Here is a 23,098-nt window from a genome sequence, read left to right on the forward strand (position 1 = left end):
TCGAACTGCCTTGAAGGAAGTGAACCAAATCTCATGGATTCCAGATGTGAACATGCTAGTCGCTGGATACGATAAACTACATCTGTTTACTGCCAGAACCAGGGGTCCTCCAACTCTAGCCTCAGACTCCTTGATAATCCTCTGGTTTCAGTTCAGGCTAATTTACGCCTTCCTCCCAGTGGGAATCCTACCTTGTCTACTCAAGAAAATGGCATAAGAGATGAAAATGGTGAATGACCAGAAATTAACCCCAAGCACTCAAAGATCAGGTCTCAGCCTTATCCGATCTTTTTCAAAGACCTCTGGCTTTGCTCTCCCTTGTGTTTAAAAAAAAAAATGTATTAAGCCCCCCTTGCAAGCACCCTCTGCTTCCTTGGGATCTCCGTGTGGTTCTCTCTGCTCTACAGAAACCACCCTTTGAACCTGAATCAGGGATATCTCTAATAAAGTTGTCTTATTGGTCGCCATCATGTCTGCCAGACGTTTTTCGGAAATGGTAGCCTTTTCTTGTAAAGCACCTCTACCCATACTTCACAATGACAGGTTTGTCTTATACCCAAGGCCATTTTTGTGAAAGTGGTCACAACATTCCACCTAAATTAGGACATTGTCATCCCATCCTTATGCCCCATTTATAAGCATCCAAAAGAAATCTCTACATTGCCCAGATGAACCATTAGAGTATACCTCAAGGCTACTGCTCCAATCAGACAGATGGATTTCCTGTTCCCTGCACCTTGCAATGGACACCATGCTTCAAAGTCCTCCATTGCGCAATGGATACGAAATTTGAGTGCAAGAGCTTACATTCTCAAAGAGAAATTTCCTCCTGCATTTTAAGCACCTATTCCATCAGATTGGTGGGTGTTTCATGGACACCAAGCCTCTGTAGCCCAGTTGTGTAAGGCCAACACCCGATCTTCCATTCGTAATATCAGTTTTACCAGACGGGTGTCCAATCTTCTGCTGATGCAGCTTTTCACCGCAAGATCCTCACAGTGACTCTTGTGAGGTTGAGTCTTTTGACCCTTGTTGGGCCTGTTGGCACAGTTCTGTTTGCATCATTGTTTCCCACCATTCCTATTTGCGTGGGGATGTCCCCTGGTGTATCAGTAAAAGCCTGTGTTCTGTACTGTATGATTAAGATAGGAATTTTGACTTGCCTGTAAATCCCACATTTTGAAGTATGGTACAGCACACCGGTCATGTTGGCTTCCATTCCTTTGGTTTACTCTTCATTGTTTACTACAAAACTGAGGACTCACGGAGTGGGTAGGGTTAGAAGGAGGTGTCGGGGGGTGTGTCCTCTTAAGCTTTGCCAATGTCTGAAGGTACACACCTGTGTGAATATTTTGCCTGTGTTCTGTAACGTACTCCCAAGATATTGAATTTACAAGTTAAAATTCCTTTCTTTTCTATAATAAGCAATTTCATTTCATGAAACATGAATGTATGTATGAAGCAAGAGTTTTAAAATTCCAACTAAATAAATAGAGAATATTCAATAACCGCATATGCATTGTTTGCATACATTTCGGAAGTAAAAATGTATAGAATTCATATTAAAGGATGGCTTGCATTGATAATCGTTCTAGTATTATGCAAGATGAGGTCTGTGTGAAATTGTAAATTATTTGCATACTATGTTCATAGTTTTGCATAATTGCCAAAGCCCAAGGCAGGCTGATAGCATAACTTTCAGCACCATGGACAGCAATGTACTATATAGTCTAACCATTTCTTCATACACAAAATGAAAATCTTTTCCGTAACAACAATTTATAACCAGGCTGTAGTATATTTTTACAGTAAGCAAGTTATTTGGAAAGTGATATCAAAGCAAAATATGATGTTCTGAACTTCATTTTCCACAGCATAGTGGAACACACCATGCAGTAGAAACCTATATGTATACAAACATGCTTGTTATAAGGAAACTTGGTGTCATTAAAGCGGAGTTCCACCCAAAAGTAGGACTTCCGCTTATCTGATTCCTCCCCTCCTCTGGTGCCACATTTGGCACCTTTCGAGGGGAGCGGGTGCCTGTTTTTGACAGGTACCCTTCCCCACTTCCGTCGGACCTCGCAGCAGCAGAAGTTTGCCCCCCCTCCTCCCTTTGCCGCTGGACCATTCAGAGAGCGCAGTGCGCTTTGCATATGCTCAGTAGGGACCCGACTGTGAAGCCGCGAGGCCCATCTGATCCAGCGATTTGCACGAGCGCAGTCTTTCTCCTTATTGCACAGATTGATAGCTGCCATTCAAATCCAGTGGGAGGGCGGGACAGAGTCTTGCTGTCTGTGTCACTGGACGCAGCAGCGATACTCAGGAACGAACAAGCAGATTTATCATTGCAGTATGATCAAGGGGAGAGGGGAGAATGAGGAAATGTCTCCTCGTGCCTGTAGAAGAATGATAATGTCATCTGTGCCTGGAGCTCAAGGGAGGCTTTTTAAAGGAGAAGTGTGGACGGTGTGCTTCTCCAGCACTTACTGGAATGCCTGGCTGGGGAGGGGCCTGAATGTCTGGCTCCGGCTCGCAGTCATATGCCAAGAGGCTGAGCCATTCGCCGACCAGGCATCTGGGTGGATCCAGACAATATGGTCAGGATTCTTCGAGCCTGCAGTGGCTCTGTGATGTCAGCCAGCATCAGCTGTCAATGAATTCTGGCTCACAGGAGAGCATGATTAATGAGCCTCCTGTGACCCATGACGTAAGACCAACAAAGCATTGGCCATACTTATTTTTTAACCCCTTGTCAGTGACAGTATGCATATATGTGGCCTCACTGTACTGGGCTTTCTTCCATGGGGCCCAATACATGTGTATCTGTCTTTGTCCTGGGAGCGTGCCACACAGACTGGGGTCTCTCCGGGAGCCCCGAGTCCCGTACTTACAATCAGGACTAGGTCACCTGATTGCTGGGATGGCCTCTGATTAGCTGTTACAGTGATCGCCCACTGTGAAGCCCACCCCTGTGTTTCCTCTCTGGAGGGTATAGATGCACTGTAAACAAAATGGTATGTGAAAGAAAAAAAAAACTTAGATCGAGGGTTGATCTAGGTAAGTGCCAGGGTTAGTGTTTGGGTAAAGTAAGGGTTGGAGTCAGGGTCAGTATATTTTGGGCAGGATTTAAAAAAAAAAAAAAAAAAAAATTTAATTAGTGTCAATCAGTGTGCACTAGGTAGGATTAAAAAAAAAGCAAAATGCAGCTATTGTTCTGGGCTATATTACACCTACTAACATGGTTGTTCTTTGGTGGTAGGTTATGGTAGTAGCAAGAAATATACAGCTAAATTTTAAAGAAAGATGTTTTTTCTTTTTTACTATTTTAGGCCATTTTTTTCCTTTTTTAATTATAAAAAAAAAAATAAATAAATAAAAAAAAACATATCCGTTACCATTTACCACCAAATGAAAGCCCGATTTGTCCCAAAAAAAACAAGGTATGATGCACAAAGTAGTTGTGATATGTACAGTTGTCAAAGTTGCAAAATTGTGCTTAGGCATTATAATTTTTTTTTACTCTTGGGCAGGAAGGTGGTTACATTTAAAAGATGGAGGCTTTTAAAACAAAAAATTCTGCAATATCCTGTCAAGAATTTATATAGTCTTGTAATACTACTGAAAGCTCCATAACACCTAATGAGAAAACCGTACACTGTAATGAATTACTAGTAAAAGTTAATATACAGTTGAATAATAGTGTGTGTTTTTTTTTTTTTAAGTATTTATTTTTTTGGCTTGCTGATACAAAATAAAACTATTTTAAATGATGGCATATACAAGGGTCTAATGGTCCAATTTTATTGTTATATTTACCAGGGTTGTATCATGGTTACTCTGCTGGTATTTTTTGTCTTGTTGATGAAGCATATTATTATACTACCTTAATTTTTATTAACAGATGTCTAGAAAGCAGATTCTGTTTTTTAACCTTTTACTATTTATCTAAAGTACTGCCTGAGTGACACAGATAATCAAATACTTTAATTGGCCTGCTATATTAAAACTGGCGGCGCAAAAAAAAAAAATTTAAAATCTAAATCTGTAATTTTTCTATCGTGGGTTAGAAAGCAAAAAAAAGTCTGATTTGTGGCTGTAGGCAACATGCAGCAATTTTTACAACATGGTTTAATTATATTGTGCTCCATGTTTATATTGCATATCCAGTGGAGAAAGTAGTAAATGCTTTCTGTTGTTAATGTTATTGGAAAGCTAGTTGGCATCATTATTTATTAATACATCTTGTACTCCTTTTGTACTCTACCAATCTAAAAATCTCAGTGTGCAGCTATTAAAGCTTTGTTTTCTATGGAGGGCAGGATTATTATACTAGCAATTTAAGCGATCACATAGTTAATGAAAAGGATTCATGTTCTTGTTTACCTAGGTATATGGATATCTAGGTTTAGAAAATTGTATACCTATTTTATTACGCTCATTGAAGCCGAGACAATGAGTGCATTGCCGTATCCTGTGCTGGTGGTATACACCATATAAATATTTCAGTTGCCAGCTACTAGGAGATTCTTAAACGCAAAGCTCACGATTCGTCTGCCAGTTTAATGTGTCTGATTTTTAGCGCCCTCGGGACATAAACCTTTGATTCATTCTGTGCAATTTCAGGCTGCCGTTGCCCCTGCCCTGTTTAGAAAATCATGTTGGAGGCAGATATTGTTACTCCTGATTGTGAAATGAAAATGAAGTGAAGTCAGGCACTTGCCTTAGGCCACAATGAAAGCATTTCTAAAGCAATCTCAAGATAGTTAACTGCTGTGTCAATAAATTTTGAAGAAGGTATGGTGCGGTTATTCTGCTTAAATAAAGAATCGTAAAACTCTGTGCCTGACATTCTGACTTCTCAGTAATTTCCTTTCATGCGCTACAGTTGAACATCATATTCACTGCCCTGGACTTTATTTGCTGATAGAATGTGGATGGCTGTGATGATGGAAAAAAATGTAATATATTAATAGTAAAGATTTGTGCTTTCTTTGTATGGTAACACATGATTGGGCTTGTCTGGGAGCCCAGACTCCCTTTACATGGTGGTCTGTGATTGTTTTTGCAGGGAGGAGGTTGATGGCTGAATAATATGGAGTATGTCCCTACTTCAGAAGTGCATGACATTTTCTTGGACCAATGATCTGTTTCATTTGGTTCTCTATAGAAAAGGGAACATTCCCTCCACTAAGCATAAACTGCAATCAACTCATTGGGACAAGAATAGGGGAATCTTTCACTGCCTGTCATTATTGGTGAAATACCTATTTGACTGTGGCAGCCATAAATGTTACTGCTGGGGCTGGAGGTAGATTACATTTCTGAAGATGCCATCACACTGTCCTCAATGCCATTGTCACTTATGGGGATTAGACGCCCCACTGAAAATTGAGGCCTTTCATTTTACATCATACAAAAAATGCCATCTGATTTAAAAAAGCAATGCAATTAAAGCGGAGTTCCGCTTAAAAAAAAAAAAATAAGTCAGCAGCTACAAATACTGCAGCTGCTGACTTTTAATAATCGGACACTTACCTGTTCCAGGGTCCAGTGATCCAGGGAATGCTTGTCTCCCCCTCCTCTCTGCGGCGCCGGCATAGTCACTGTGGGCAGCTGGCTGTGGCTTCACAGCTGGGCAGACACGAGCCGTGACTGGCTGGGCAATCATCTGTGACCTGTGACGTGTCCCACATTGCAGAGAGGGAGGGGGGAGAGGTGATCTCCCTTCAGGTGCCACGGTGTGCCGGGAGGAAGTGGGAGCTGGAACTCTCTAAAAAGAGGGTATCCCCCCCCCAAAAAAGACATGCCAAATGTGGCATGTCAGGGGGTCACCTTCCCTTAAAGCGGAAGTTCCATTTTTGGGTGGAACTCAGCTATACATACACATTGCTTTTATTAAAGTGGAAGTTTTTTCTTTTGTTTTAGATTTGAATAGGGGAGGGGATAAATTCTCATTGCGGTCTGTGTGACTACCAGGTAGATTGGACCTATTTATCCTGGTGACAGTGATGGAAATTCATAATTTTACAGCTGTTAGCAGAACAAGAAGTGAGGAGAAGTTTTCCATGGGCTCACCTGTACTGGTGACAGATCCCTGTACTTGTAGAGATTTCCTTTCACATCCTGTTGCCTTTCCAGGTCACAAACAACAAAAATGAACTGGTTTTAACCCTCTGCTGCTTTTACCAGAAAAAAAGCCATGATTGACCTCAAGAACTTAAAAAAAAAAAAATGCACATATTTTTGCAGGTGCATTTGTTTTTTTGTTTTTTACAGGAGTCTGCAGATTGTGGATGTAGTGTGAGGCTCCTGTAGACTGTCAGCTGTCTTGCCTGTACCTCCCATATGGGCAGACAGTTACCGAAGAGCAGGAAGAATCCATGAACTACAATGCCACTCTCTAGCACCCTCACAGTTCATTGAGAATGAAAAGTCGTCTGCCACAGTGACAAACGGTACTTGTAGTTTGTTCATTCAAAGAACTCTGTGTGGCTGTGACAGTGGATATGGGGAGAAGATCATCCGTCTGCTCTAATGGTGGGGGGAGGATTGGGGTCTGCAGACGGGTGCTCTTTAGTAACATGTTACATTCTAAATACAGGTGTAGCATGTTACTAAAGGTGAACTTGTCCTTTTTAAAGGCTTCAGTAAAGCTGCTCAAAACTCTCCATAGGCTTTGCAAAACTTGTTGTACACACTGCTTATACAAGCTAAAGCCTGTTTAAACACCTATTTGAAAATCTCTGGCGCTACACCAAGTAGGTAGAGAGGAGGATTGGTCACTTCTCTAATTCCTCTAGCTCTGTGTAGCTTGAGCTATTCAGCTCTGGCCCTATAGAGAAGACCTCCAGGTTGCCCTATTGCAAGGAATTAATGTTTTAAACATTTTAGAGGGTTTTTTTTTTATTACAGCAACTGCAGATTGAAATAGCAAGGTCAATTATTAAAATAGTAGCTTACAAAATGGCATGTATTGTAATTATTAATATGGTAGTTTTGCAGAAAGTGGATTTTTTCCTACTTCTGCATTTTTCCTCTGTAAACCTTTTTTGTAGTTGGGAGAATTTGTAGCATTCACAGCAGATCTGTGAAAATAAAAAAGGTTTTATGACAATGGGAAGAAGAGACAATTCTCACCTCTGGTACACTGCATGTCACTGCAGGGCTTCATCAGGTGGAAATGGAGAGGAAATGTAATTTCTCAGGCGTTTCAGGTACAAGACAGAGGAGTTGTAATATGTGCAGAGCTGGAAAAAAAATAGGGATTGTGGTTTTGTACAAAGCCATGAATTGTACTTTGAAAAATAGTATATATTGTCTGTCAAAGCTATTGGCTGACTACCAGCAGTGGTGCAAATTCCAAGACAGAGCATCACAGTGAACCCATTACATACATGCTGCAGGATTAGCAGTGCTTCTGGGTGTTGGGCAATGGTACAATATGCAGGATGGGAGATTCATTTGCAATTAGTAACAGTTTTCGTAAGAGGTTTTCTTTAAAAATATAAATAAAACAGTGTTTTATTTGCATTTTTTTGCAACGAGAACCCCTGTTGGGTGTTTAAGCGCTCCTAAAGTTATATTTTTGTGCCAGCACCCCTTTTGCATTTACAAACCTTATTCCTTAAGCCGGCCATACATGAGTCGAATTCCGAAATAACTTTCTTTTGAAAATCATAACTAAGAATTTTCGTTCTAATTTCACGCAGCAACAGCTGATTTCCGTGCGGCTAACAAATTTAAATGAGCAGGCATGTTGGAAACGTTTTGAGAAAAGAACAAATTTCTAATCTAATGGGAGAAATATAATCAAAAAAGAAATGCGCAGGAGCTGTGACCTGAAAAGAAGATTCCCGGCCACAAAATGTATTTTCTGCAGCAACATGAGGTGAAATAGAAGGCTTGATTGGTTGTATTTCGAAATCAGTGGTGGCACCATCGGATTACAAAACGCACTACATTTCTGATTTTGTAAAGAAAATTAGTTTGGAATTCGACCCATGTATGGCCTGCATTAGGTTTTAAAATGGTTTCCATTTTTTAAGGGTTATATTTTGTATATGATCTACTGTATACTGGAAGATGATTTTCCTAAATTGCTTTCAGCTGTTACAAGTTCATGACAAACAGAATTATTCATTGAACCTGTAAACACTACCTCTAGGGACATGTGTAACACTTGTTGAGAGAGTCTGCCCAAGACTATCTGATAGAACAACCTAATTAAACATTGTTTCTTGTACTTGGATTTAACAGTAAAAGTACTGCAGCCATCATGTTTCAGTGGATGATGGAATGGGGAGGACTCAGCACTACCAGGCTTTTGCTTGTTTTCATTGATGACCTATTTCATCACTCTTATGTAGGATGTGCAATCTCTAAGCAGGTGTGCACCTGGTAATTAAAGCAATTGTTTTAGTACTGTGGGAAAAGGTTAAAATAGTCTGGAAATCAATATGGTCCCATTTAAAATGTGCCTGTCGTTTCAGATCATTTAAGATTTTGCTGTTATCAAAAAAGCTCGAGTCACTATTAAAAAAATAACTAGCAATAAAAATAACCAAAAGACGACATGGTTTCTGGCTTCCAAGACCTTTGTTGGTGTTTGACATCATAGAGACTCTCTACAGTCTGTTTTCAGACCGGCCTTAAAATGACCTGCAAACAGGAAATGATGCGATGGGCCACGGCCAGGGAGGAGGAAGTGAAAAATGAATACAGCAGATATACAGTAGGTGCTAAGAAAAAAAATTTAAAAATATCCAATTCGTTTACAGTGCACAGTTTAGTGAGGGATGCTGAAGAGTTGTAAAAGTGGGTGGAACTCCACTTTAACCCCTTGATCACCCCCTAGTGTTAACCCCTTCCCTGCCAGTGTCATTTATACAGAAATCAGTGAGTTTTATAGCACTGATCGCTGTATAAATGACACTGGTCCCAAAAAAGTGTCAAACGTGTCCGATCTGTCCGCTGCAATGTCGCAGTCTCCCTAAAAATCGCTGCTCACCTCCATTACTAGTAAAAAAAAAAGATAAAAATGCCATAAATGTATTTTTTTGACGGTGTATATTTTGCTCAAACCAATCAATATATGCTTATTGTGGTTTTTTTTTTTTTATCAAAAATATGTAGCAGAATACATATTGGCCTAAAATGATAAAGACTTTTTATTGTTTGGGATATTATAGAAAAAAGTAAAAATATTATATATATGTAATATTTTTTTTTTTTTTCAAAATGGTCTTTTGTTTGTTTAAAGAGCAAAAAACAAAAACCGTAGAGGTGTTCAACTACCACCAAAAGAAAGCTCTATTTGTGGGGAAAAAAGCACATCAATTTTGTTTGGGTACAACGTCGCCAGTTAAAACGATGCAGAGCCGTATCGCAAAAAATGGCCTGATCATTAGGGCTAAATCCTTCCGGGGCTGAAGTGGTTAATGTAAACTCTCCAAGTGTTTCTAAGCTGTTGGATACAGACTGAAACAGACTGAAACTGACTTATTGTTATAAAGGATTTATATAGCGCCAACAGTTTGCGCAGCGCTTTACAACATGAGGGCAGATCATACAGTTGCAATGCAATACAGTCCAGGCGGAATCAGAGGGCCCTGCACGATACAGCTTGCAATCTAAGAGGGAGGGTCAAGTGATACAAAAGGTTATAACTGTGGGGGATGAGCTGATAAAGTGGAAGTACATTTGATAGTTGGGTTCGGGATAGGGATCTTGCTTGCGCTCCCCTTTAGACCATAAATCGTGATGATAAACTGAGCACAGTATGTGAATCCTCTGTTTTATATTGTGTTGTCGTTTAACAAAGTAGAAAAACAATATAAGAAGTGAACTAAAAACCACTTTAAAACAAAAAAAAAATGGTGACAATCTATTGCAAAATAACACCACTGTGATATCAGTGTCTGTAAGTAGAGAATGCTATGCGTTTGAACCAGTGTTAAATAAACTTCCCAGTGTTAAATACACTTCTGTAGCATGACAAGTAATGTTCAAAACAGAGCAAATAAGTTGTCAGTTGTTCAGTGTCCCTCCACCATCACTCATATGCGCTCATCTCTACTTTAGACCTGATATAGGTCATAATGCACTTTCCCCTTTAGGGGGTGTATAAATCCTCTGGTGGGTGATTATATCCTTAATAAGTGCTTTCAGTTTATGTTATGGTGATCCAAGGTGACATTGAATCCTGACAGGTACTTTCAGTATGTCCTGTGGTAGTCCTGAGCGATGGCGCGCACAGATGAGTGAAAAAGTAGTGCTAAATCATTTAAGAGACTTTAAACTTTTTATAAAGTATAAAATTCAAATCTGGTGCATTCAGATCGCATACATGGCACAGTCTAGGTGTGCAGCCCCCTTAAGGATCACTTGGCTGTTATGGTAGCAACAAACACGCAGGGTAAATTCTTCCTGGATGTGTTTGCTGACATCACTAGGCCCCACCCCTGAAGCTTTTCGTCACACGTCCACGACTTCTTCAAGGAGAACTTTTTTAGGGATTGTCAAAAAGTGGACAGAGTATGAGATGTCCAGACAGCTTGCATGTATGTGACATCACATACAAACATGTGGGCTGGATGCAAGAGATGGATCAGCAGGATGAGTGTGCCAGGACAGATAGATGTCTCATCTCTGCTTCCTTTCACCACTCTGAATATCACGTATATCATAGATGAGAAGAGGGTACAGCGGTGGGGAAAATGAACAGGAGGGGTTTAGAGGTGGGACACAAGAGCAGGAGGGTACAGTGGTGGGGCATACGTGCAGGGAGGTACAGTGGTGGAAGAGATGAGAAGGGGGTTCAGCAATGGGACAGATGAGCAGGGGGTTACAGTGGTGGGGCAGATGAGCAGGGGGTTACAGTGGTGGGGCAGATGATATGCCCCACGTATGGTCTGAGTACTGACAGGCTGACCCCCCGCCCCTTCAACCTCTGTAGCAATGCTGGCAGCACTCATATCTCCATTTCCCAAAGACGAGCTCTGGATATGACGCTGAGCAAGTGCACTCAACCTCTTTGGTCGACCATGGCGAGGCCTGTTGTGAGTAGAACCTGTCCTATTAAACCGCTGTATGATCTTGGCCACCGTGCTGCAGCTCACTTTCAGGGTCTTGGCAATCTTCTTATAGCCTAGGCCATCTTTATGTAGAGCAACAGTTCTTTTTTTCAGATCCTCAGAGAGTTCTTTGCCATGAGGTGCCATGTTGAACTTCCAGTGACCAGTATGAGAGAGTGAGAGTGATAACACCAAATTTAACACGCCTGCTCCCCATTCACACCTGAGACCTTGTAACACTAAAGAGTCACATGACACTGGGGAGGGAAGATGGCTAATTGGGCCCAATTTGGACATTTTCACTTAGGGGTGTACTCACTTTTGTTGCCAGTGGTTTAGACATGAATGGCTGAGTTGAGTTATTTTGAGGGGACAGCAAATTTACACTGTTATACAAGCTGTACACTCACTACTTTACATTGCAGCAAAGTGTCATTTCTTCAGTGTTGTCACATAAAATATTTACAAAAATGTGAGGGGTGTACTCACTTTTGTGAGATACTGTATATAGGGCAGAACAGCCTATAAATACAGTCCGGCACACACCCATAAACAGGTGTTCGGCTGTTTGAAAATGCATGTTAATTCTGCTCTGATAATTTAACCACACAATTTCTACCACACAATTGTACATTTATTAAAAAAATATATAGTATTATATAAGCGAGAGAGATTCAGTATTTTCTTATCTGACCCTATGCTAAAATTCTGCATTTTGTTTTCTAGTCTTCTGCTAGTTCTTATGAGATGGCTGGTATTACCCATGGCCAGTTATCAATGTAAATTTTACAGTTTGGCTGATTTTCAGGCTAGCAGACATTCTCTACAGGAAGGGCCTTGAGCCATTTTTTTTTAAAGCAAAATGGTTTGTCGTTTTTGTACATACACATATGTATCTTCCAATACAGCTTTGGTTTGCCATTAGTCCTATATAAGCACATGCATTAAATAAGGTGTTTTGCATGCAGTCGCCTCAAGGATTGTGGAAGACTCATAAAAATTCATAGAATACCATCTTTTTACCTTTGTAGAACAGCTATTCCAATTTCTACTAAATGGAATTTACTAATGACCAGTATGAAAGCTTGATAGTAAATATTCAACTGCCCATTATTGTGCCTTGGGGGAACTTAATATGCAAATTCTGCTTCTACAAATCCTGTCAAATGTCATATCAAGCTCACAAAATGTACGTTTGGACTTTGATGTTTAATATAACAATATATATACCTCTGATCTGGGTATTCATTTTGTAGCCAGATCAGAGCAAGGATAGGATTAGTCTCAGTAGCTAGTGAATATACCCAAAAATGTCATAGCTGCGTTGAACTTTTAACTCTCATCTGTGAAAGCACTGGCTAATTAAATCTTGACAAACTGATAAAAATGCAGTTAAGTATAGGCTAATTTCACCTGTCAAAAAATGTGTGATTCTGTTTAGCCAGTCTTGTGATCCAGCCAACCCTGCTGGACATCGTAGGTAGGTCCTGGATCTCTCTGATAACTGTACTATAACTGGACCATACATCCTGGTTTATGGCCCACCTTGGCCAGGTTTTGGTCAGAAAGGGAACAGCAACACACTTAGGGTCGGTTCACACTGGGGCGACTTGGGATCCGACTTGTACGCTCTCAAGTCGCCCCAAGTCGCCCCAAGTCGCTTTGTATTTAGATTAACATGGTAGGCAATGGGAGCGTCTTAATTGACACTACTGAAGTCGCTCCGACTTCAGAAAAGGTTCCTGTACTACTTCTATCCAACTTGTAGGCGACTTGTACCCATTCAACTCAATGTAAGTCGCCTGCAAGTCGGATCTCTCTGTAAAGTCAAGCGACTTTGCAGAGAAAACCCCTCCCTCCCCCCCTCCCTCCCAGAGAGGTGATTGGCCACAGACAAAGTCGCCTGTCATGGAGGCGACTTCAAGTCGCCTCGTAATTTGCCGAAGTCGCGCTGAAGTCGCGCTAAAGTCGCGCTGAAGCCGCGTTGAAGTCGCGGTACAAAGTCGCGCTAAAGTCGTGTTGCCCATGTGTGAACCGACCCTTACTGGTTTCCTTGCTCAGTGTGATGACTTCAGGTCTTATTGCTGATGAGCAGGAGATTAGGATGTTCAAATAGAGCCATGTTCATTTTTTTATGATTTTTAAGCATTGAAAACAAATTTTACTTGATTAAACGAGTTTCTTTGATATCTGTCTAGAATTCCACTTAAACAGTGCCTTTTGGGAAGAAGGGAAAATAGTTAATCTGGATGTTCTATTAAAGTTTGCTACATTAGTACTTGTTCAGCTAGAACTGTAATCTGTATGGAAAGAGCCAATGACAGCAGCTCTGCTTAGACTGCAACCTGGCAGGATTTCTTGCTTACAGGGTACTTTCAGCTATTGCACTTTGGCAATTGCATGGTCATGCAACACTGTACCCATATTCAATTTTTTATAAGTTTTTTTTTTTCCACACAAATAGCTTTATTTTTGTGGTATTTAATCACCACTAGGTTTTTAATTTTTGCTAAACAAAAAAAATTTTTTTTTTTTTTTTTTCCCAAAAATGTTCTTATAACATTTTGGGTATGGATGAGGTCAGTGCCTTAATTATCTTTTGTACGTGTCCCTTGTCAGGCTTGCTGGTTACCATCTCTCCTCTTAATGCTGTGACAGCGTATGAGAAAAGTACTGCTGATAAACTGCAAGTCTGTTTACACTGTGATCAGCTGTGATTGGATACAGCTTACTATGTGGTAAAGGGCCACTGTGATTGGCCCTTCACCAAGATCTGTGGCTGTGTCAGATGGACACGGCGATCCCAGAGCGTGCCAGATGTACGCCCCAGGAAGGCGCTCGAGGGGTGTATTTCCAGGAGGCCGTCCATGGTACTTCAGCTATAGCTTGGTAAGGAAGTGGTTAATTTTGCAGCAGAGGACACCTGTAGGACCTGAGAAATACCCTTGTTTCTTCAGTGTTTAAAATGTCAGTGCAGCTCCTGCAACGTGATATGAGAGTCCCTCCTTTAGCTAAAAGTTTGTGGCCTATGGTACGCTTAGACATTTGATGACCTTTTGTGAAGTACCTGTGATTTCAGCAGGATCAGATGATGACTAACCTGTCTGGTGCCTTTTGAGGGCAGCTAATGACATGGAGTTCTCTGTCAGTGAAAACACTATCTGCTGGCTTGAAATATTTCAGCTGATAGCTTATTGTTCCCTCGAGTGCATATATTTATGTGACTCTCAGGTGACAGGTCGTTTGGTCAGATCATATTGCTAACGTCCAGCCAATATTTGCCTGTTGGCAGTTTAAAGGGATACTGCAATGGTTTTGATTGCTTTTATTGTAAGTGTTTTAAAGTGGAATTGTGGGCAAAAAAAGACACATGATGTAGTCTGTCATTAGCAATTTACGTAGCAGTGTAAGCCTTCAATGTAAGATCGTTTTATTACCTGTTAAATCTGCCAGTACTGCATGCACTACTTTTGGAAATTCACTGCAACAGGATCACATAGTACCACTGTACCATGAGATCCAGTGTGTGTAAATGCAGTGTGTTTGGGTCATTCATTAATATTTACATCCACTGCAGATCACAACTGCAGTGCATTTTGAACGCGGTGCGGGAAATGCTCGCGGAACGTGGGTTTCCTGCACCACATTCTGATGTGAACTGGCTCTTAAAGTGGTTGTATGCCCAGCTTTGTGATTTTTACCTACAGGTAAGTCTATAATAAGGCTTACCAGTAGGTAAAATTTATATCTCCTAAACTTACACCTTTTAGGAGATATTCATCCTGCATGCAGCCGCTGACGTCAGTGGCGCATGCGCTCTGAATGTCCAGCGTATCGTGCCAGAACTTCAGAGCTTCTTGCCGGAATCGAGGGCTCCCGCGCACATGCGAGGGAGTGATGTCATCTCGGCTCTGGCCTCTCAGTGCTAGAGCCTGTAAGCCCAGAAAAAACGCTGCGGGAACATGTTGGCCCCCTCAGTGGTGACCGGGGGCTTTGTTCTAAGGTACATATTTCATAATGTGTTAGTATGCGATGAATACTAGCATATTGTGCTATTATCATGCAGGCATTTTGGTGGGAGTTCCCCAGGGTTTACTACCTCTTTAAAAGGCCATCAGTTTTAAGCTGTTTTGAGATGTTGCTCTTTGTAAACATTTTTTTTATTTTATTTTTTTGAACATGAGATCAACTTTCAGGCTGGTAATTGCAAATACAAAATATTTGTAAAGATTTCATGTTTACCTTTAATGTGGTTGTAAATTTACGTAGATGAATTGTACCTATAGGTAAGCCTATAATAAGGCCTAGCTATAAGTACTGTAAATATCTCCTAAACATGCACCTTTTTAGGAAATGTTTATTGTATACGCAGCTGATGACATCATCGGCGCATGCGCTCTGAAGGAACGGCCACCTGGAAGGAAGACAGATGAAGATGGATGCAGCCTCCAGCAGTGACAACACATCAGTGGAGGGTTTCGTTTGCAGGTAAGTTTCACATAATGTGCTAGTATGCAATGCATACTAGCACATTATGCCTTTTACAGGTCAGGAAAAAAAAAAATTCAGCCTGTGGTATACTTCCTCTTTAAAGAGAAATTTATTTTTTGTTTTGAATATCCTAAAGTAAAATGAAAAAAAACAAAAACTCAACAATCCTTTTAAATAGACAATATACTAAATATTTGAATAAATTTTGTGCTTATGGCATTTCGTCACGTTTCAAAAATTAAACTCAAATAAAGAAATTGAAGTTAACTTTTCAAACATATTTTGGATAGTGAGTGGGAACACAGGTCCCGAATGGTAACAAGCTATGTGTTTTCTATAGACTGTGCATCTTGCTGTCTTCTCCTGGCACTACCACTGGACCAGGGAGACCTTTTTTTTGAAAGATGTACCTTGCACAGTTTCTCCTCCAGATGTTGCGTGTGATGCACCTGATCAAAGCATCTGCCTACCCTGCTGTTCTATTGATAAACAATTCTACTTTGTCTTTCTGAAAAATGGGCATGTCCCAAAAGATCACGGCATTTCTGTATATATGTAGCAGGTAATCTGAGTGACAAGTGACTGAAGGAGTTTTTTTTTTTTTTTTTTTTTTTTTTTTTTAGAATATTAGCAGCTTTGTAGTTCGTAACTTATATGCATTTAAGTAAATGCTCTTTGATTGCAAATACAGAAGTTTATTTAACAGTTTAATGGATGATCAGAATTTTTAATTTTTCATATACTGTAATATGTAACAGTGGTGGCCCCTAAGTTGCAGAAAGTACTGATCATAACCAGTCTGGTACTTCCATTCTCTAACTTCCCTGGGAAGACTAGTCATGGGATCCACTTGCAATAGGCAACAGCTACTTTTGTCTTTGTTGGTTTTCATAGATCAGCCTCTAAGTATGAGTGTGCTTGTCTGTTCTGGTGTGTGTTCAGCACAGGTATAGGATAGTGAAGAGGGCAGCTGAAAAGGAAAGCATGTCTGTGGGATGGCTAACTAGCCATTTTTCTTGACTCTTAAATATGCTGCTTAGATGGCGTGATTGTGCATGTGCTGTGAAAGGCTGCTCTGACACAGGGTGGTATCTGTTGTTTGTGATCATCCTTGCTCTTTACACTGCCTGACAGATTCCTTTTAGGTTTGGTTGACAGATATTGGACAGTTGATGTCTAGATATTATTGGACCTTCAATATTTGTGGTACCCATGCAAATTGTTCGCAGGGATCTAGATTGCCTTATTCTCTAGAACGCTTAACGGTTTCACTTGGCTAGACTCAGCAATGGTGGCAACTTTAGAATGAATATTTTTTATTTGTATTATTTTAAACAGCCCCTTAAATTAATGGGTTACCAAACAAAATGTTTGTCAAATAAGGCTGAGATGGTAGCCACCTTTCCTGACTCTTGGGCTTTATTACCAATTTAGGGGCATTGTTGGTCAGTGAATGACCGCTTCAACCATATGGTTCGTTGTTTTAGCTTCAAATATGATTCCTTTTTAAAAGTCGTGTTCTTTATTAAGTTGGCCATACACTGGTTGAATTGTGGCTAGGTTCTTATTGGCTGAAATTCAAACCATGCCTGCACCACCCTCTTGAAAGGTCCGTTTTTTAATCGCCTATTGTGATTGAGGCTTTCTTTGATTGGCTGAGGTGTATAGGTGGGCAAATAAGATCACGATCTTCACCTCAGCTGGATGACCTCACGATTTCCACCTCCTCCACCAATCAGAGGAAGCGTATTCATAAAATACAAGGCTGCTTGCGATTGGCTGCGCAGCGCTCAGCCTGACACGATTTTGTTCTGACAGGAAGTTTTTGTTCCGCTGCCAGTACACAGCACTGAATACTGTATGCAGTATACAGGGGCCACATTAAATAGTAAGGCCTTGTTCGCATGCGGTGATTTGAAACGGGCCTAAAGGAAATAGTTTGGGCCAGCTTGGCCTAAATGAACTATTTAAAAATGTATTTTATGCAAATTTATGAATATATAGCACAATTGCAACTAGTGTAGTTGGTAGTTTTAGTGGTCTGCATGCATGCTCTGATGTGTTGCTGGATATCTCAGGTTCTCCAAGAAAGTGGTGCCAGCTCTTATGATAGCTGGCTCTGGTCCACTGCCACCTGTGCCTCAGTATTGGCCTAATATTATTCTAAGCAGTCTCGCTAAGCAATATTGACTGCTATTGCTGTTTGGTAATCAGAGCACCCAGTTTTTCTGGGGTTCCAGTGTACTTTGCACTTTCTGTTGTATGCATACGCTCTCTTGCACACTATATAGGTAACATTTCTTCAAACTTAGTGTCACATTAAGATGTTAAAGCTAAACTCAAGGCATATGTGAAAGATGCCAAATAATGCAGCTAGTTATTTTATTAAAGTAATAGTTATCCTCGATGTCTTTTAAACAGATATATTCTAACCTATCAGTCAAACTCTCCCCAGTACATTATTTAGTTAATGTGCCTAAGAACTTTTTTTAAAACGTCACTGCTGCCAGTTCCAGGTTCTCGATGCATCTTCTCCGAATTTCCTGGGGAGCATGCTTTCTATGTGTAACAGGCACCATCAGCTGTCAGCAGTTTGGAGGTCGGGAGCAGGGGCATGGCTTAGCCCCTTTGGAACTGTTTGGTACACACACAGCGTTGGCACTAGTCCTGGCCGAGGCTCGCAACCAGGGGTCGCTCTGTAGAACCCTGTAGGGACAAGGAGTCCCCCTTAAAATGGAAAGGGGAGCTAGTGCTGAAAGGACCATGTGAATCAAGGTGGAAAGAAAAAGTTTCATCCAAAAAGCCACGTACATAGTAAGTCTAAATCTTAGAATTGGAAATTGCTAAGGATAATTATGGCATTAATAACTATTATTTAGTACATGTATTTAACTGCAAACATTGCAAAGTCCTTTGTTATGCTCTATACAAATGCACTCAGACAAGGGCGAAAGGACTCCATGTGATGCATACAAATATGCAGGGGAACATGACTAAAGTGTGAGTATCCGCAGGTGGGGGGAGGTTATTACAAGAAAGTTTAGGAAAAGTGACAGCTTCTGTTTGAGATAATTATCCGATTGTGTCCACTACAAAGTGCTCCTGTCACATGCAGATTATTCTTTCAGTAGAGAGAGTTGTAGAAGCGTACTGTACGAAAAGCACTTTCATTTGGAAGTTGGTTCATTCAAGGAATCCTCCAACTCCAAGCAGAGTGGTCTTCATACCTATGGCTAGCAGAGAAAAGCTGATGCCTTTCATTCCCCACAAAAGATACAGAATTTCCTTATTTTTGAACAGATTTCATTGTGGCCATATTTTCTGCTTTGCAGTTTTTATGCTTGCAGGGTAATAAAAAGAGATGAGATTGGCTGCTTGAGAATGTTCTGTTAAGTGGAGATAAATGGTTCGAGCCGGTTTTGGAATGACTTAGCGTGGAAGACGTGGCTTTTATAGGACGCTTACACTGCTTCAGCTGACATTCACGTTCAATTTTCTTTTTTCCTTTGTCCCTCTGATATTACTGAACTGTCCATGTGCTTTAAGTTACTTTGTCACTGTCTCACATTGCCCTGCTTGTGCTTATTTCTCAGGTTTTAGAAGCGCTAGGAGCAGAAAAAAAACACAAATGGAGGTCTGTGGCAGATTTTCTATCCTGCCAATTGTAGAGCCAGGTGGATATCGATGAGACATGGCAGTTTTATTGTGTTCTCACATGGTGCAGTTATTTCTGCTTTAAAATCTGATTTGCAGCATGGTTCGCAGAGCTGCGCCAGTCACAAATGATCTTGTGGTACTGGTAAGGCATTATTCTTGCAGCAAGTTCTCTTTTGCTTGTTCCTCAACCTGTGGTTTACTATTTGTTTTTTGTGGGTTTTTTGTACCACTGTCCTAGATAACTCTTATTCAGTGTGAATTTTTCATGAATTTGTGTTTGTGCAGCCCCAGGCTCCTTGAAATAAATTTACTATTCCTCCTGCTTCCCAATTTAAGGCATAATCTTTCCTTATAAGAATCAGCTGTGACACAACCTATTTGAAATAGGTTTTAAGCATATACATTTGTAGGGGCAGGAGATTTTTGTAGAAAGTAATTCGAATTGCTGAAAATTTTGTGACGCAGGGTATCCAATTTAATCTTTTAGCTTTCTGAAATGGCTGTCTTACCCCTTTTAATTTCTTAGCTATTTTTTTGTGGCAGAATATAGACTGTATCTTCTTGCTGCCACAGTAAGATATAGTATGCTAAAAGTTGTTGAAGGAATTTAAAGTGACACACCAGGGTAAATGGCTAATACACAGTTGAAATGCATGTTTATGGGTTTACTTGCCAAAACAACTCAGCTTCCAGATTCGGTAGTTCAACTACTTGTGTCCCCTCTCCACTTCAGCCTCCTCCCTGGACAGTAACCTCTATCACCCTTGTCTAGGGAGCATCAATGCTAAATTTACTAACGGGGCTATGTGTATCACAAAAATTGCTGCCCAAATATTAAAAATCTTTTGATATGTTGGGCCACTTGATTTTCATTTATATTTACGGTTTGGCTACATTCTGCTGGAAAAAATCATATGTGCGCTGCCTAGGTGGGCAGAGCAAACCTCTATAGACCTTTTACAGAGCTGGACACTGTAAAGACTATAGAAACCCAAGTGAAGCTACCTTGCTGGTGCGGCATATGCACAATTGGTGGCAGAAGGTAAACAAACAGTGGAGGTCATAACCAGAGTTTTGAGGAGACCTCATTTCAAAAATGGGATATTTTTAAGCTGCTGCACAATTTACATATCACAAGCACACCTTGCAACCCATAAAACGGTCTCAGGAAATGAAAACTATTAAACTATTATAACTTTTTTAAAACTAACGTAGTAAAAAAACAAAAACGCACACACTAGAAATGCAAGTCTTAGCCAACATGGAGGTATGAATGCACTCTAATATTTTAGGACCATTCATTCCAAATTGCAAACCGCTGTTGCAGACTTGTTGCCCATCAGTGCAATGTGTGGAAGCCATCTGCTGCAACTTCTTCTTCCAGTAGAAATCCCCATGTGCTTACCTTTCAGTGATCCCCCACCCTTTCTTCCTCTGGTGAAAATGTCCCCCCATGACTCACTGATACCGTCTTTCCCTACCACTCCTTTATCACTCACAACTGCCACCAAAAAACCCACCTAGAGGAAGCAGTAGCAACACACCTTCGGTCATGTGCCGTTATATATTATACTGATTTTAAGGGACCTTTTGTGTAGCTAATGATTCATCCATACTGTTTTTTAATTTATAAAAATCAGCTTTAGGACCAAATTAATTTTTTCTATGAATGGTAAAAGTTGAAATTCCTTCACTGCCAGCATTTTGCTCTGTGTAACCTTTAATATGAAAACAGTCAATACAGAGGTGGCGAAAAATGGCATTTCCTGGCAGTAATTTGTTTTTCATTTTTTTCGTTTCAAATAGTAATGTTTTAGCAAAATATGAAGTTAATTATTTGTGCAATGGTTTAGAAATGTATGTAGCTCTACAAAATAAGTATTGCCATTTGAAGGGTTTGTGCTGAAGGCATTTAGATAGATATAGATAGAGAGATATGTATATCTCTATCGTATATTCATTCAGGTACATACAACTGTTTATAGCTGATGTCATGGAAGAATCATTTGCTCTGTAAGTTATTACTCTCTAACCATTATTCTATAGCCTTGTACTGGTTTCTTCCTATAGTTTGTGCAAATGAAGTATGTGCATAATTCATTCAACCATCCTGCTCCCCCTGTATGTTTTTCATTAATGTACAAGCTTATTATCATAGTTTCTTGTTTGAACCATATTATATCGGCTAATGAAGCTCTTCTTGCTGCCTCTGAACCATTTTTGAATGGCTAATGATGAGCACCATGGAGAAATGAAGCTTTAATGTTCATGGGGCCAGGGAAATCATTGATTACAGATCATTGAATTCCACTGCTTTAGATGAAATGGTCCATGGTCAGTTAATCCTACAAAGAAATTATTTGGGGATCCCATGACACCCCTTCTGGCATTAAAACTCTTGTGCTCACTGCTGAACCAGTATAAAATTCATGGAAGTCACCTTTACTTTAATGAATATTACTTTTCTTTCTGGCTTCTGCACTTTCCAATTATACTAAAAACATTTTATTAGCAGTGAGGCTGCATCAATCGCACTTTCCACCGGAACAAATTTTATAAAAATAAAATTTGGTAAAGTATTAAATACAATAGTCAGATGGCAAACCATATAAATGTGTGCAGCATGCATGATAAATGTTGCATATGATTACTGGATCATGTTAAATATAAAAGCCATGTTTGGCCTCATATATATGAGCAAATGCCAGGTTTTTCTAAACCAGACTCTGTAGAGGGTACTGCTGCAGCCACAGGTATATAAAGCAAATGTTCAGACTTTTTGGGGTTGATTTACTTAAACCGGAGAGTGCAAAATCTGGTGCAGCTGTGCATGGTAGCCAATCTGCTTCTAACTTCAGCTTGTTCAATAAACCACTTAAGGACCAGCCTCGTTTTGGATTTTAGGTGTTTACATGTTTAAAACAGGTTTTTTTTGCTAGAAAATTACTTAGAACCCCCAAACATTATATATGTTTTTTTTTTCGAACACCCTAGAGAATAAAATGGCTGTCGTTTCAATACTTTTTTTTTTTTGCACCGTATTTGAGCAGCGGTCTTATAAGCGTTACGCCAAGTAAATTGATACCCAACATGTCATGCTTCAAAATTGCGCCCGCTCGTGGAATGGCGTCAAACTTTTACCCTCAAAAATCTCCATAGGCGACGTTTAAAAAATTCTACAGGTTGCATGTTTTGCGTTAGAGGAGGTCTAGAGCTAGAATTATTGCTCTGGCTCTACCGGTCGCAGCGAAACCTCAGGTGTGGTTTGACCACCGTTTTCATATGCGGGCGCTACTCACGAATGCGTTTGCTTCTGCGCGCGAGCTCGTCGGGACGGGGGTTTTTAAAAAAAAATAAAAATTTATTATTTATTTTACATTATTTTATTTATTTTTACACTGTTTAAAAAAAAAAAAAAATTGTGTCACTTTTATTCCTATTACAAGGAATGTAAACATCCCTGGTAATAGAAAAAAGCATGACAGGACCTCTTAAATATGAGATCTGGGGTCAAAAAGACCTCAGATATCATATTTACACTAAAATGTAATAAAAAGTCATTTAAAAAAATGACATTTGAAAAAATATGCCTTTTAAGAGGCGTGGGCGGAAGTGACGTTTTGACGTCGCTTCCGTCCAGCAGTGTCATGGAGACGAGTGGGCGCCATCTTAACCTCACTCGTCTCCAAGCACAGCACGGAGTAAGATGCGATCGCTACCGACGGCTCCGGTAAGTGGCGGAGGGCACCGGATCGCAGGGGGAGGGGGGGCCCTCTCCCGCCACCGATAAAAGTGATCTCGCGGCGAATCCGCCGCAGGGACCACTTTTATCAGAAAGCCGGCCGCCGCACGAAAACGGGGATAGCTAGCTGCCG

At 40.4% G+C, this 23,098-nt stretch overlaps 1 protein-coding gene across 4 annotated transcripts in view; it reads left to right on the forward strand.

Annotated features, from left to right (window-relative positions):
* Positions 1–23,098, forward strand: part of PPP2R2B (protein phosphatase 2 regulatory subunit Bbeta) — a 600,069-nt gene that overhangs the window by 380,370 nt on the left and 196,601 nt on the right. The window contains exon 1 of one of the 4 annotated variants that reach the window (XM_073620619.1): positions 15,500–15,563. The exons of the other annotated variants lie outside the window; for them this stretch is intronic. Coding sequence (XP_073476720.1) covers positions 15,515–15,563 — 49 coding nt within the window. The 5' untranslated portion in view covers positions 15,500–15,514. Of the gene's footprint in view, positions 1–15,499; positions 15,564–23,098 lie in introns of those variants that run through there. 4 annotated transcript variants of the gene reach the window in all.

The sequence above is a fragment of the Aquarana catesbeiana genome, linkage group LG03, assembly GCF_042186555.1.
Source record: "Aquarana catesbeiana isolate 2022-GZ linkage group LG03, ASM4218655v1, whole genome shotgun sequence".
NCBI lineage: Eukaryota > Metazoa > Chordata > Amphibia > Anura > Ranidae > Aquarana > Aquarana catesbeiana.